Genomic DNA, 15,686 nt, shown 5'->3' on the forward strand with positions numbered 1-15,686 from the left:
TACATTTTATTGAATTCAGACTTTCAAACAAACTTGTACAAATTGCAAAACAGCTTTTGGCAACACTTTACTGTTGTCTTGTTGTTATTGGTAAATAAATTAAATGATTTCAAAAGTAAACCATGTAAATAAGAGAACAAAACGATACAACAGAACATAACGACGAAGAGCAGAACAATAAGAGAAAGAAAAAGAGGCAACGGTTTCAACTAAAAATCAAACTGCATCTTTCGTGCAGCCAAACCTTGAACCGGGTGAACTGCTGGTCAGTGAGACAGTAGAACCTCCTTGTAGCAAATGACGACACAGTAAAGTGATGGACGCCCAATCACTAGGAGCGACTATGCATTGTAATACTGAATTTGGACACCGGGTGGCGACACACTCACATAGCCATGCTAAAACAAAAAAGTGTTGCACCGTCAGAGCCTCAGTTTTGGTTCCCTGTACCTCCACAGACTGGGTGAGGAGAAGGAAGGATGGCCGACATTTTACCACACAGGCAACCTTTTCTTTTCGGGCCTTTTCAGTGCCTCGTACACACACACACACACTGCACAATTCACATACTGCGAAGCACTTTGTGAAGTTTTGTTTTGTAGAAACGTTCTCCGTTTTTCACCACACAAATGACACACTTGGACAAGTTAGACACGTGCAATCAGTAGTTTTGCTTTTCTACCGTGGAACAAAGCAAAACACAAATCTACAAAAAATGTACCATTTATTTATGGTCCAGAACTCTCCACGCTTGTCTGAAATGAACTCTCTTTTTTTGTTCTCTCAACATGAAGCGATTTGTTCGGGGATGGGGGAAAATGAGGTGGATGAGAGCAACTAGAGAATGTTGATACCAGTTCGGAGTGAAAAGTGGCGAGTTTTTTGAGTGGGCGTGAAGCTGAGGCACAGGGAGGGATGGTGGAGGAGAGTAATGGATGGCCACGGGGCGTTGTGTCGGGGTCGAGCACGTCGACTGCCGAGCAGCAGCTCGTTTATCCTCTGCGTCTCATTCAAGCCGGCCTTTTCACATTCTTGGCTAAATCGCGGGGATGTGCACTCTCTCATCGGTTAAATATACAAAACGTGCTCGTGCACGACACCCGCCAAGTGCACTGCACACGCCGTAAAAGGGTTAAACTGGGTTACAAGGAGTGTTAATTTCTTCTATGGATTTAGCATCAGACAGAAACTTCAGTTCCAACCCACAGGAAGGATCCTCTCGGCTTTTTTTGAGAGGTCAAGGCAAAATTAAAGTTCAATCTCCTTCATGTTGTCTTGAAAGAACTCAAAAGGGATTCCTTCTAACGTCACATTGTCCTTCTACATTTAGAGAAGGCGTCTCTTCACGCAACACAGGACCGCAGCAAACCTCGAATAGCGTTGGAAGTAAAACCACTAGAAGGATTACTTGTTAATAATATCAAAAATACCAACAAACAGCCAAAAAAAAAAATGTAAATAAAATAAAACAGATTGGTCACAGCAAATGTATGTACACATACACATTAAGAAAAGAGCTGTCAGTGGAGCTGAGGGGAGGAGGAGGGGAGGTGGGGGCAATTAGATAAGCCCTGTATCGCCGCTATACAGGGGAGTTACAGGGGCTGCTGCGATGGCAGACCTGGGAAGGATGGGGGGAGAGGAGGAGGAGGAGGAGGAGGCCACGGCTGTTCACCTCTTCTTTGGGGCTTGGGTGGTGCGGGGTGGAGTGACGGGGCGACCAGAATTTACACCACCATACTGGTACTTGGCCTTTTTCTCTGAGGGCTTTAGGATCTATACGGGAGAGAGAGAGAGAGAGAGAGAGAGAAGATACACGCGGAACTTTTAGAGACAAAACACAAAGAGCACATCGAGGATGGAGACGACAACCAAACGCACGCGTGCTCGTCATTGTACCTGGAAGGAGCACATGAGCGACTCGTCGACGCTCATCATGCCGCCGGCATTGTCAAACTCCCCGCAGTAGTTTGGAGCAGAGAAAAGTGTGACCAGTTGGCGTTTGGCAAAGAACTCGTAGCCATCCTCCACAACCTGTTGGAAGACACACGACATCACTCGTCCGCCCGCGCCGATCGATACCGAGGAACAACATCCTCGGCTCGTCTCAGAGTCCAACGCTGCGATCAGGGTCGAGTTTATAAAAACCACCTACATGTGAATCGATACGGAACGCCTCACACGCACACACACACACACACACACACACACACACACACACACACACACACACACACTCACACAGCTGAAATAGCAGCGGCTAATTTAACCGTAACTCCTGAGCTTGTGAGAGACGATTTAGGTTTTTGTTTGATTTTGATTTGATTGAGGGTTTTCTCATTAAAATGGAGATAAGCCTTCACCAAACTGCTGCACTATGGGGTTTTTTGGTTGTTGTTTTTTTTTTTAAACCCCACACATGGAAAGTTTCCAGATGACCAACTTCCCCCAAAACATCCTCCTGAAGATACTGCCTCGTTCTCTTGGGACAAAACCAGACATTTTACGTCTTACAGTGAAAATCCAAATGAGGATATTTTAACAAGCTATTCAAAAAAAGTTGTCTTGGTTTTCACTGCCACGCACTGGCTCTCGAACCTGCTCCCTCTTCTAAATCACCTGATGGGCTCTGCAGATGAGATCCAGGTCATGGCGGTTCAGGAACTTGCTGACCACGTCTGCCCCGAACGTGAAGGAGACGCCGCGGTCATTTTCTCCCCAGCCTTGTACGTCCTTATCTGGATCTGACCACAGCAGGTCACACAGCAGGCCTGAGAAGCAGAGAGACAGAGGGGAGGTGGAGAGGTGGAACAAATAGAGAAAAAAAAGAATAAACATGAACACACCGCAGCCGTGTTAATGTGCTAAAAATCCAAAAGACACAGATGATTTACTGATGTAGTATATTCCTAAACATAGAAATCCAGAGGAAGTGAACATGATTTGGTACCTGTATCAGGTACATCTGTTGGCCTCATGATCCTGCGAATCTGCTCCATCGACTGCAGATCAGGTGAGAGTCCTGAAATACAAAATGCAGGGAGTGTTTAATATTGGTGACGTATACACTTGATTTACCGAAAAGTATCTCCTCAATTTCTCCAAATCATTGAATTGAGGTGTTCCAATCTCTCCCGTGTCCACGGGTGCATAAAATCAAGCACTTAAGACACACAGACGACTACTACAAACATTTGTGAACGAATGGGTCGCTCTCAGGAGCTCATTGATTTCCAACACGGTGCAGTGACGGCATGAAATTTCCTTGCTACTAAATATCCAATCAACTGTCAGTCGTACTGCATCTAAGTGGAAGCGATTGGGGACGACAGCAACTCGACAACAAAGTGCCGAGGTGGTCAACCATCTGCAGAGTCAATGGCTACACACCTCCAAACTTTATGTGAACTTAGGGCCATTAAACAAAAGCGTTATGTTTAATTGTCCTATCCTGTTATTGTTGAGGGTCGACTGACATCCTATTAAATTCTGGGTTAAATATACCGGTGAGGTCAAGTGGAAATGTATTGTTAGCGTCAAGTCACTCACCTCCGTGGCAGCAGAAGATCTTTTCATCGATAATAGCAGCGATGGGGAGGCAGTTGAAGCAGTCGGTGAAGGTCTTCCAGAGCTTTATGTTGAACCTGCGCTTGCCTGCTCAAAAAAAACGAAAAAAAAACACAAACACACATTTTCAGAGCCGGACTCTGCGGGTGGCGGTGGCCGCCTGCGAGGAGAGATCATTACACTCATCGTAGAAGCCGTAGATGCGGTTGATGGAAGCACACTCGTGGTTGCCCCTGAGCAGGAAGAAGTTCTCTGGGTATTTGATCTTGTAGGCCAGCAGAAGGCAGATGGTCTCCAGGGACTGCTTCCCTCTGTCCACATAGTCGCCCAGGAACAGGTAGTTTGCTTCTGGAGGGAAACCCCCATACTCAAACAACCTCAGTAGGTCTGTGTACTGCCCATGAATATCACCTGGATGAGACGCAAAGAGCAGAGGAAGAGGAAGAGTTGGGTATTAGAAGAGATCATTGAAAGAAAGCAGAAAATAACCAAAGCATCTGCAGGGCTAAACACGTTCTCATCCCCCCCACTTCAATCTCTCAAGTCGTTTTGATATTAATAATATTCCAAGACCTGAAGGTTTGTTGGAGATGTATGTAGTTGCTGTAGCCGGGCTTTACTTGTACTGCAGCAGCAACATGAAGGATTTACAATACACACATACAAAAAGAAATGAGTCATTGCCACTGCCAACAGGATCAATGCCGTGGCCCTCAGGAAATGAGCTACCAAGGGAAAGAGGCCTCACAATCCAGGTTACTCACTCACACACACACACAGACACTTTAATTTTAACAACTCTCACAGGACTCGGGGTCAACATCTTCTCTCTCTGACACCAGTCAGAGTGTGATGAGCTGCTCTCGCAGCATCTCTGCAGAGAACACTGGCTTCATCACCTCGCCGAGACCCGCTTCCGTTTATATCCTCTCGCGCCGACTCAAGAGTTGCTCTAATTTAGTGCCCCAGACAGAGATGGCTGAGGAGAGCCAATGCGAGAAAGGCTCGGACAATAATGACAGGGCTCCTTTCTGACCGAAGCGGGAGAGCAAATTGAATGTGCCACACTCTTTTTATGGCAATGCCTCATTACGAGGCGGAGCAAAATGCAAATCTAAATGAAATAGCTGCTCTTAAGCTGCACAGCTGTCTGGCCAAGAGATTATAAAGGTGGCCAACAAAACTGGCAACTTTGCGCTGCAGTTCGGAGTCTGGTTGGCGGGATTTGCTTGTGCCCGTCACGAATCCGCGCACCAAAACCCAAACCGCAAGTGGCAATCAAAACCTCTATGGCAACACAGACACACTTATTTTTGATTGCGCCTTCGAATGGCTTGCATGTGCGCACTTTTCCATGCAATTGAAAGATTTAAGGAATAGTTTGGAATGTTTGATTTCTAGTTCTGTCTCGTACTAAAAAAGGCCCCGAGGTCCTTTGTGATTCACCAACATTTCTGTGTCCATTCTGGGCTCGCAGTCCAAGTACCGCATCGCCACAACGTCCCCGACCTTTCCATAGATAATGCCATTTGTAAATGAAAGGCAATCATCTGCCAACATCACCGAGGTCAAAAATACTGCTGCGGGTTTTAAAAATCATCCAAGCTTGTTGGTGTCCCAGTTTCCTATTTTATGCCACTGCACCAAAACTTACTTGCACAACCTGAAAGGGACTTGAAAGTTAAAAATATTTCATTAAAAAAAAACCCAAACAAAACAAAACATGATGGTTTTGTAAAGAGATGGTTTTTGATTTGGAATTCCGAAAGTGGCCCATCTGAGCGTTCCCACCTGGGTCGTGTGCGGTCGCCATGCCAGCTTCCAATAAAGGCAGCAACAGGAGGAGATCCTAAATCTCGTCCTGTTGCGAGAGCAAACACTGTTCTGACACCGGACAACTCTCAATCACATCATATTGTTTGTCCAAGCTGCCAAACAGGACAAGGGGAGGGGAGGGGGGGTGGAAAAAAGAAAGTGGCACATACTGGACAAGAGAGTAAATACGGAGCAGTGAGTAAACACAAGACAATAATATCCACTTGTGCCAACAGAAAAAGAAGAATGAATCAAAAGACAATTACACAGCTCGTTTCTGCTGTAGCGTCTGCTCATAAAAGCCGATGAAGGCCAACATTTGGACAGACTGTAATCTCTGAGGAGACAGCTGGGGGGTGAGTGAACTCCAAACCTACTATTGTGAGAGCGGGGTTAACTTCAGATGAGCTGTGGTGCTGTAATAAAACCTGGATAAACCAGATTATTTAAAAAATAGAAAGAAAAGATGGTCTTTGATGCCGCCGTTTTCATTTTTATTTCAGTTTTCCACACTCATGATGTTGCCTGTAAGTTTTACACAAGGCTTGCTGTAGGAGTTATTGCCGTGAATGTGAATTGGAGGACGACGGGGTGAATTATTTACACAGCCTGTTTTTGCACGTTTAAACTATCTAAGAATAGCAGCCAAAAGATTTAGGGTTGAAAAACACAGTAAACATAGAAACTACAAAAAAAAAGAAAAAAAAAAAGCAACCAGTAACAACATAAATCCTGAGATCAGGGATTTTAAAGATGACAATACAACGCCACAGAAAAGGTCAGACCGCAGCTCTGCGGCAATAAAAATCGCACGCAGGCTCTCAAATGTGGTAAATAAACAGACACTCGTATTATCAGACGAGCACAGGTACCTGAATAATGAGACAGTAATCAAGTGCGCTGCTGCAATGACCTTTTGTCGAGTGATCGACTCGTGGAGCAGAAATCCCATAAAAACACAACATGAGTGTAAAGGACACAGAATTAAACTACTCAGAAAGCATTCTACAGAAGGACAACCTAACTGTTTAAAGTGTGCTTTAGAGAGCCTCGGGGGGGGGGGGGGGGGGGCATCAATCCTGGCATCATGGGATGAGTTTTTTTTATCCTTTAAAAAAATAGGAGGATCACGAGAACAATTAATAAGTGGAGGGTAAGATAATTATTTGTATCATTAAAGCAGACACGTGGAAAACTGAATTCATTCTAAGCGTAATTGAAATTAGCCGACAACTAAAAATAGGCTGTATTGTTAAAGTTACGACACTTGCAGACTGGCAAAAATATGCACTGGCAAAACACAAGGAATTCAAAATAAGATCAGAAGTTATTTTAAGATACAACATAGTGTAATGTTGTATCTCAGTAATTTAAGTGTTTAAATCAGCTTTTGTTGCAGTCTGTTGTGAGTCTGTTGGAGTGTCTCTGACACCGATCCTCTCCTGCTGAAGTCAAAACCTGTCAGAGCTTCCGCTGCTCTCGGCGTGTGCACATTGTGGAAGTGCAGTCCTGCCACTCTTCTGGCCGAGATAAAAGTCCAGTTGTCCAGCCAAATACTGAATCTGTCAACAAGAGCGATTGGCCAAAAAGTTCCTAATTTAGTCTCTTTGGCAAACTTGCAATCAAGTTATCCCAGACTCTTTACCCGGGGGGGGTGGGGGGGGGGGTGAAAATAACAGACCTGCTAATTAAAGGAAAGGTTTGCAACAACTCGAGTCCGTCTCAAAACAACAGTGAGGAAGCCACAAGAATACCAAGAACCAACTCGGTGCTGCAATGATTTATAATGCTCATGCCACCCTAAAACACCACAGAGTTCCGGTTCACTTGGCCAGAGAAATTAATGTGGGAATCACATTATGTTTCACTGCGTTGCTCAAATGAAGATATATCATAATGTTTGATTTTTTTGTGTGTGCAAAAATCTTCCTTTATGTTTCCCTAGACTATTTTTTTATGCCGAGCATTGGAATAATAGTGACGGCATGAGGAAAGCTGGGGAATGGTCATTTGACTGGGCTAAATCATTGGGTTTCAAAGTGTGTGTGTGGGGGGGGGGGTTGTCCCCTGAGGGGTGTGGCATCAAGTCAAATCTGTGCCTTCTTTTTACCAGCAATGTGATTCAAGCTCTTTGGATGGGGGCTCGTCCACTCACACTTCGAGGACTGCAGGTCGAAATCCAGCCGCTGAAGCCTTCTGTTATAATTAAACTAATTTGACCTCCATCTGTTTCATTAAAATCATATTAAGATGGCATCTCCAAGGGGAAGTTTTAAACGGAGGGACAATTACTGCCAGCAAAATCCCTTCCAAAGTTCATGTAGCGATGTGACACCTCCTTAGTCCGACTCGTGTTTCCAGTCAGAAAACATCTCCATCTCACGCCTACAAATAACAGAATCACCGTGTTGTTTACAGATAGACTTAAATAAATGCTATCAAGTTCTGACGTGTCAATAATCATCACGGTGAGGTTGGATTATTTTAATAATGACTTTACAATCCGACGCAGGAACGTCTCTGGCGTCGCCATGGTGGATCTTGAGCCACGTTTTCATTTGGCACACGTTTCACACCGGGCACGTCGGTCTTCCAGACACACGCTTTGCAGCTCCAACATGTCGCTGGGAGCCACCTGTAACATGTCTGATCTGACAAATCCTCAAATGACGGTTTCACGAAGAACATGAAAGGCTTAGTAAATGATCGAAAGCTTGTGTTTGTCCCTTTTTGGTGTGTACACGTTCTCCTAGGGCTGGGTCTCCCTCACAACTGCCATCCAGAGTCAAGCGAAAAAGTTTAGTAGCGAAGAAGGTTAACAGTGATGAATCACACCATGACAATCACCACAGTGTCTAATTTTTTTTTTTTTTTTAAACGCCAACTCTGATCACTTTGGGGTCAGATGTATGACACCGTCACTCTTTCAACATTAAGTTGATAGGGAACCATATCAATTGGACTTCAAATCACTCATTCTCACGATCATTTATCACTTGAAATCCAAACTGCGCCTTCAAAGGCAGATGATCTCAGACCATCAGGACAAATATTTGACCGCGTGTAGGAATAGAATGGTATATAGTAGATGAGCGCGCTGGGTTTTTTTTTTTCCCCCAAGGATAGTGGCACACACTGTATATAGAGGGTTCAGTGTTGTTTGCAGTTGCAGCTCCACACCGGAGGAACGAGATAAAAGATGTGGGAGTGTGCCGAGATAGGCAGAGACCGTGACGGCGAGCTGCAGCTATTTCAGCAGCTGCTCACTAATCACTGTGCTTTTTTTTTTTTGCTTGCCTTAAATCATCTATCTCAAGGATATAAGACAGTGACATACAATCTGTGCATACGTGTGTGTGTGTATACAATATGTGGCTTTAATATAAAAAAGGGCAGCTGAGTCAAGACAGCGGGAGTGGCTTTATATATGACCCAGGCTGAGGCTGTGCTATGTGGTCTGGTTACATAAGTAAACCCTGGACTGCATCAAACATTGCCTCTGTGGGCCAGGCAGCGCAGGCTTTGTGCTGCATGCTCTGCTGAGTGGGAGTTTGCCATTTGGTGCACTCAACCTTTCAGAGAGTCCGAGTGGAGCGGTCTACACGAGCGGCTGTTTACAAATTCTGATTATATTGCTGTTTGACATTCGCGGATGGCTTCAGAAAAATAAAACACACAGAGTACTTGTATAATAAATGACTGGACAACAAAAAAAAAAAACAAAACCAAACAAAGGCAGAAAATGCGTCAAGGGACGCATTTCACAGTTTGGAAAGATTATGAAGATTTAAAATACATATATACATGTTTTTCTCTTCGTAGATTCTCAGTACTTATTGTGTTCGGCAAAAAGTAAAACGTGAATCTGTTGAAAGAAAGTAGAGGGTGTTGCCCGGCTTAGAGCCAATTACCGAAGCAGGACAAACAGAAGAGGAAAAACCAAATAGCAGAGTGAAATAGAACCCGTTGACACACTGACCACAGATCTTCAGCGGTGCCTCGAGCTCCAACAAGATGGGCTGACTGAGGAAGATCTCCCTGGATTTGATACAGAGGCCCCGCACCTCGGCCTCCGTCATCTGGACGATCTTCCCCGGGCGACAGCCCCTCACTGCAGAGGAGAGAAAACACACAGTTCAGAGCCATCGATAGCCGTTTTCATCGGCTGGTGTCGAAAACGCAACACCGCCAGGCCCTGCGAGAAAAGACGAAGTGAGGGCCATCGACGACTGTTATCATCAGTCACTGTTCATGAAGCCACGATGGATTTTTCACCTTTTGGGGGGGGGGGGGGGGGGGGGGGGAACACTTGTGGCAGAACCACAAAGCTATCTTACAAACTGATGAACTGTGGGCGTAATGATTCTGTAGCTTAGAGAGGCTTCGTCTTTACAAACCCACCGCTCCGGCGTCGAGAGCAGCTTGCATCTTCAGCATTGGTGTGGGTTTATTGGCTGTGTGGTTGCGCCGGTAGCTTAAGTCTACTCTCTGGCGCGCCGCCACCGCTCCCAGTGAAGATTTATCTCTTCGCGATGAAAGGAGAGGCGAGAATTGGAAACGTCGACTGCGGCCGGCAGCTTTAATAGCCCGAGATGTGAAGAAAGTGAGAATATACACACAAAAAAAAATTGGGCCTCTTTAATGAAAAAAAAAAAAAAAAAAAGTCGGTATGCAACAATTTTTTAATTTGTTTTTCATTTCTGCTTATTCAGTGAAAAGATTATTAATAAGCGACACAATACAAGCGCTATGTTGTGCATTTCTATAAGAAAATGATAAACACAAATAAATAAATACCAAACAAATAGTAAAAAAAACCTGATTTAATTTCCTTATTAGCACATTTGGTGTAGAAACTGTGAAAAGCAGCTGCACCGCATTTACGCAACACTGCCCGTCTTGCTTTGACGTCACAAAAAGCATCTTCAAATACTGTATGAAAATAAACCATTCAAAATGGAAACAAAAGTGAGGAACAAACTCATGACCGCGATATTATGCAATCACCAAGCATTTTGGTATTGCCTTAAAGCAAGACGCCCACGGAAGGGTCCAATAAATTGAAGCTGAATCCAACGAAACAAATTCATTTGGTTGTTTTATTTTTAGATCCTTCCTCCAATTGCCTCTTCGTTTCTTTAAGCCATGACAAATGAAAGAAAAAAGACAAAACGCAGCAAGTGGATTAAGAGGTACACTGGTGAGGAATTCCCCAAAAGCCTCCCCGCGTGCATTTCTGAGCAAATATAAACACGCGCGTGGATTCGCATGCTACGGAGACGATCTCCTCAAACCGTCAGGACGTCGCCGTCTCATCAGTCGTGCAATCCAAGCAAATCTGAGAAAAGCACACAGCGTGGAGGAGTATGGATTCTGACAGACGCTGCATCTCAGGGCTAAAAACTACTGAGGACTGTATCCAGTTCATTTTTTTTCTTCTTCTCATTCTCCATATACTGTATCTGCAATGCTTCATGCACGTGTGCTGCGCATGCCAAACGGCACAAAACTGCAGGAGTGCGTCTCTTCCCTCTTCACTGCCACGGCTTCACCAGAACAGAGCGAGTAAAGCCCGGGTGTTAAGTCTGCTCGGCTTTAATGCTTAACCTTTCGCTGTTCGCCTCTCGCGCTGCGCATGCTGGCACTTTTAAAAAGAGATTACGGCCTTAAGAAGACCGAACGGGCAAAGGCCAAAATGAAGAAATGGTTGCCGGGGATTTGCAAACATGATCAACCAAATCACTGACACTCTGTGTTTCACTGGAAAAAGTATGAGAAGACATATATATGGATCAAGTGTCCAGCACTTATTAATTATATTACATATATATTGGATTTCCTCACTGTGAAAGAATCAATTTAGTAAAACATAATTAAGCTACTGTGAAATTCTAGGAGTTGGATAAAAGCTCGACCCTCTTTAAAGTGACTTGGCTGGCCTTTTGATGCTCTGTTGAGTAATGTATATCTGTGCTGAGCATTAGGAAAATGGATGGATGGATGGTATTGAATCATCGCTAATAAGTATTGTAATTAATGGGTTCCTCCAGTAAGATGCTACCAGAACTAACCCGATGACAATCAATGGTGCAAAATATTAAGAAAACCAGATTTTGCACTTTGGGAAAACAGAACATTCTTGGAATCAATAAGTCAAGGAAACATTTTCTTGATATTAAATATTAAATATTAAAGCATGGCTTCAAGTGCCTTTAAAGTCTGCAAATAAATAGTTTTTGATCGAGCCGTCAGATAGTTTTGATTATTTCCAGGCAACTCCCGAGACAAACGGAGAAATATTAAAGCACAGCTGACACAAATTTTAACCGGAACATCATCTTTCTGAAGATTCTGTGTGTGGCTTTCAGTCCGGCCTTGAACGCAGTTGTCCACCCACAGCGAGGACGGAAACTGGCCACCCGGGGCTGAAGCAGATCACTGTGCAACAGACCATCACAGTGGGACAAAATAGGACGTCAAAAGTCATCTACATCAGTAACACCGTCGTCACATTTGCTGACGACGACGCCATCGTAGTCCGACTGACATCAAAGAAAAAAACCAAACAGGCTCCGGGGAAGAACGTCAGCATTTCCTAGGACAGTGGTGTGAAATTAAGCTTGCCATGAACCCCACAAAGACCAAGGATACCACACTTTAGAATATCAGAGCTCGCCGAACGCTGCCTTCTGCATACTTTTCATGCTTTGCAAGGGGCATTTCAGCAATAGTTATTTCTTTTTAAGAGATAAACAGTAGTGAATAGTGTGTAGTGGATAGAATTTCTAACAAGTGAATAATATTCCACCCAAACTCACACCACTAACCACATCTTACAAACCTGTGAGAAATGATAACATCCCAGTTAGTCATTTGTGTCACTTGCTTCACTGGTGTGAAAGCAGAAAACAGATACCATTTTCTTTTGCATATCACCAAGATCAAAACAAATAATGACCGCTTACACAGGATTTCAATTCTGGGAAGTGAGAACATTTCCAACTGTGTTCAGTGAAACTCGGATGTGTATAGAGCCACCGGAAGCAAGTTGGTGAATAAAGTCATGAGATAATAAATAATCTTACTGAAGATATATTTTTAATAATTGTGTTTGTACTCAGGTATACAAAACAGTCGCTCTTGCCACGATATTGCAAAAGTCATGCTTCCGAGCCTCATAGGAACAGTTAGAACAATTGTTTAAAACAGATGAAAAACAGAAAACAAAGCAACGGCAGTATGGAGAACACGCGGAAAAAAAATGTGAATATAAAGATTACCCCCTGAGCCTCATTTCATCTCACTTTTGACTGATGTAAGTGTTGAATGTGTCTGTTTTCTGGACTCCGGCAACACCGGTACACAGTTCCCAGGTACATGAACGCAGCATTGGTTAAGCTCATGTTGTACTTAAGAACAACATAATCACAGCCTGCGCACAAAGGGCCTGAGTGGAGGTCACAGTGAGAAAAATGGCTTGCTAGAAATCACAGTCAACTGCTGTCCAACACCTACACAGCACGGTCATCAAACAACATGCAGATGACTGAGGGAATCACATTCCTCAGAGTCTCACCGCAGTGGCAACTACAACTGCAGCCACATCATGACAACTAACAAATCCAGGCTCAGCATGATGCCTCCTCTCCTCAGCACAGATGGAAAGTATGCCAAGGACGAGTGAATTTGCAGTAGTGGTTCGGGAGTGACTCAAAGTGCTCATCTCCCAGGAGAACAGAAAAAAACTCTGCTCTTTCTACAGGAGCAGGTGAAACAGTCAACATCAGAGTTTTTATTTTTTTTTTTAGGTTTTTGTGTGCTCGTCCCTTCCCTCTGTCTGGCCCACAAGCCTTCAAACCACAAAGGCAATAAATACACTTATAAAAAGTGGCTGCAAAAACACGGATGGGTTTTGTAGTGCCATTTGTTTATCCTTTCCTGCCTGTATTAACACACACTATAGACATGTGAAGAGGAGGTGTGAGCATCAGTGTCCTGGATGGCAGCAACCTGCGAAACTCCTAAGACAAACCAAGTTACATTGACAAGCATTAGGAAGGATCTCAAATCATGGATGACGGAGAATGTCTATTTCTCCAAAAAACAAATAATATAAAAGGGAGACACTAAGCACGCCACCAACACGCATTAAACACCTTTTTTATGGATGATAACAGGCTGGCGAGTGACAGAAAATAGTTCAAGACGTGGTAAAATACGTTTCTAATGATTTCACGAACAACGCGCATGAGAAAAAAAACGTAACGGTTCTGCCACTCCTCGATAGCGTGGAAAATATAAATGAGACCGTGTGTCTCCGTCACGAAAAACTAAAAGAAGTTGTATGCCGCGCTGAACTAATCTCGGTTGTCGGGTAAATACTGCGCCAAAGAAGCCGTGCAGGCGTTTCACCGCTAACTGTTTATAAACACAGGAAGCTAGCGGTGCCGTTAGCCACAGCTAGCCCAGCGAGCTAACACTTTCCCCGCCTCTTGCGTGGAGAAGCCACCGGGAGCTGGAGGGAGCCGCGTGCAATAGATCGAACCTCGGATTAATGCAATAATCCGCGTAAAGATGGTTCACCTTCCAGGAGCCGAGAGATGAGGCTATCCACGTTCAATTCACCCTCCGCCATCTTCACTTGTGGTGCTGTGCTGCTGGACAGTGCTGCTCGGGGCGACTCGTGTGGGCACCAGGGGGCGCTGTGGTGCGGAGACACAGACGCACCAACCGGCAACCATTTACATACGCTTATTTAAAAAAAAAATGGGGAGGATTTCTCCTTTTATTGGGGCACAGGTGGATAAAATAGTAATCAGGGCTGCCACTGGCATCTTGCTTTTAATGTTTAAAAAAAGTGAGTGAAAGTAGACTTTCTGTCTCGTCCAGGTTGTCAAACATGATCGGCTTACTTCCAGGTTTGTTGTTGTTTTTCCAGTATTTATGACGATAAAAAAGATATGATTTCTGCGTGTCCCTGTATTGTATTGCTGTTTGATTAACAAAACTCACTAAATTGAGCTGTTGACATCAGGTATTTTATTGTTTATATCAATCCATTACACAGATGAAAAATGTTACATCGGTGTACTAAGATACATTTTATTTCGATAATACTAAAAATACCAAATATCAATAAGATAATGGAAGTCAGTAGACGTAATTTAGTAGTTTTACACACGTAATTCACTGATTGGCAGGTGTAGGTGGTGGTTTTATTAGTTTAGGTTGTCAGACCAGCAATAACTTTTAAATAAGATTTCCCAGTTGAATACTTACAAAAATACATCATTCATAGAATCCATGAGACAAAGTAAAAAAAAAAAATGGCTTACTCTGCTGGAATGCAGTATGTATAATATATTTCAGTGTGAATGTTAATTTCCATCTTTGTTTTCATTACTAATGTTCCAGAGGAACAATTAACATCTCTTTTCAAATTGGCGAAAACACTGTCATATTTTCATGCATTATTATTGATACTGCCTTAATATGAAGCCTTAATAATACTATTTCACTTTTTTTTGGTTCTTTTTCTTGTCATGTTGTGCAATGAAAATTCCAGGAAGTAGCACTTTAAAATGTGGTATTTAACATCTTCTTGTTGCTTTTCTTTGCTCTGCAGATGAAGAAAAGTGAGCTCATGCCGCAGCCAACTAGAACACCGACAACAGCCAGGACAGGTCCGACCCATAATGGCAAAGTGTCTGTGCATTCTGGGTTGGGGATCATGGTTGGATTGGGAAAGCTGTTCATTCTTGTGAAGATATAAGGATGCTCCTGAAACACATTAACAGGAAGGCCTTTAAAATGAGTCAAACTTACTTCCATGACCTGTCATTATTTATAAACTGTGCACAACTAGGTCAGCAGTAGCATGTGCAAATGGTTTGAGTGGCAGATCTCTTACCTTAGTAGGGCACTTGATGCTATTTCTGTCATTTCTAAAATTGTTGTATGTCTGTTTTTTACCAACTGGCTCCAACTAGAGACAAAACAGAAAAAATATTTTTGTTACTTATTTACCAAATTGCAATGAGCCTTTTTTTAGTCCAGGGATGTCTTCCTGCTTCAACAAACTTGATATACAGATATAAAGATGATTATGTTTTCACCAAGCTCTCAAGAAAGTCAAATAAAGAGCATCCTCTGTTATTATAATCATGTGAATCAAGAAATGAAAAATAAACAGAGCCATATGAGAATCACAAAAGTAGCTGAATCTTCAGCATATAGAAACTGTAAGAAACAAAGGTGAAATAATCATGACATGATTTTCTAAAACAAAATTCATCTTAAAATGC

The 15,686-nt window shown here is 43.3% G+C and overlaps 2 protein-coding genes across 2 annotated transcripts in view; both read right to left on the bottom strand.

Moving 5' to 3' along the window:
* LOC308142729 (serine/threonine-protein phosphatase PP1-beta catalytic subunit-like) lies at positions 1–14,053 on the bottom strand. The gene is made up of 8 exons (XM_080513265.1): positions 13,966–14,053; positions 9,362–9,493; positions 3,748–3,978; positions 3,550–3,654; positions 2,951–3,022; positions 2,620–2,771; positions 1,900–2,034; positions 1–1,776 (listed from the first exon to the last, which is right to left on the bottom strand). The coding sequence occupies exons 1-8, from the start codon at positions 14,015–14,017 to the stop codon at positions 1,672–1,674; spliced, it is 984 nt and encodes a 327-aa protein (XP_080369391.1). The 5' UTR covers positions 14,018–14,053; the 3' UTR covers positions 1–1,671.
* The window catches only part of plb1 (phospholipase B1), a gene marked incomplete at both ends in the record, with an annotated part of 14,725 nt that continues 13,058 nt past the window's right edge, over positions 14,020–15,686 (bottom strand). Inside the window, 3 exons of the mRNA XM_080512630.1 lie at positions 14,020–14,084; positions 15,048–15,162; positions 15,293–15,367. Of these exons, the coding sequence (XP_080368756.1) occupies positions 14,020–14,084; positions 15,048–15,162; positions 15,293–15,367 (255 nt within the window). The remainder of the gene's footprint in view (positions 14,085–15,047; positions 15,163–15,292; positions 15,368–15,686) is intronic.

Source organism: Blennius ocellaris (genome assembly GCF_963422515.1).
Source record: "Blennius ocellaris genome assembly, chromosome: 17".
NCBI classification, from domain to species: domain Eukaryota; kingdom Metazoa; phylum Chordata; class Actinopteri; order Blenniiformes; family Blenniidae; genus Blennius; species Blennius ocellaris.

What these genes read in the sequence shown, in the direction of transcription:
- LOC308142729 (XM_080513265.1), bottom strand. Translation starts at nt 14,017, where the DNA reads ATGGCGGAGGGTGAATTGAACGTGGATAGCCTCATCTCTCGGCTCCTG. An exon ending in CATCTCTCGGCTCCTGGAAG is followed by an intron (nt 9,494 to 13,965) that starts GTGAACCATCTT and finishes TCTCCTCTGCAG; the next exon opens with TGAGGGGCTGTCGCCCGGGG. An exon ending in CGCTCATGTGCTCCTTCCAG is followed by an intron (nt 1,777 to 1,899) that starts GTACAATGACGA and finishes TCTCCCGTATAG; the next exon opens with ATCCTAAAGCCCTCAGAGAA.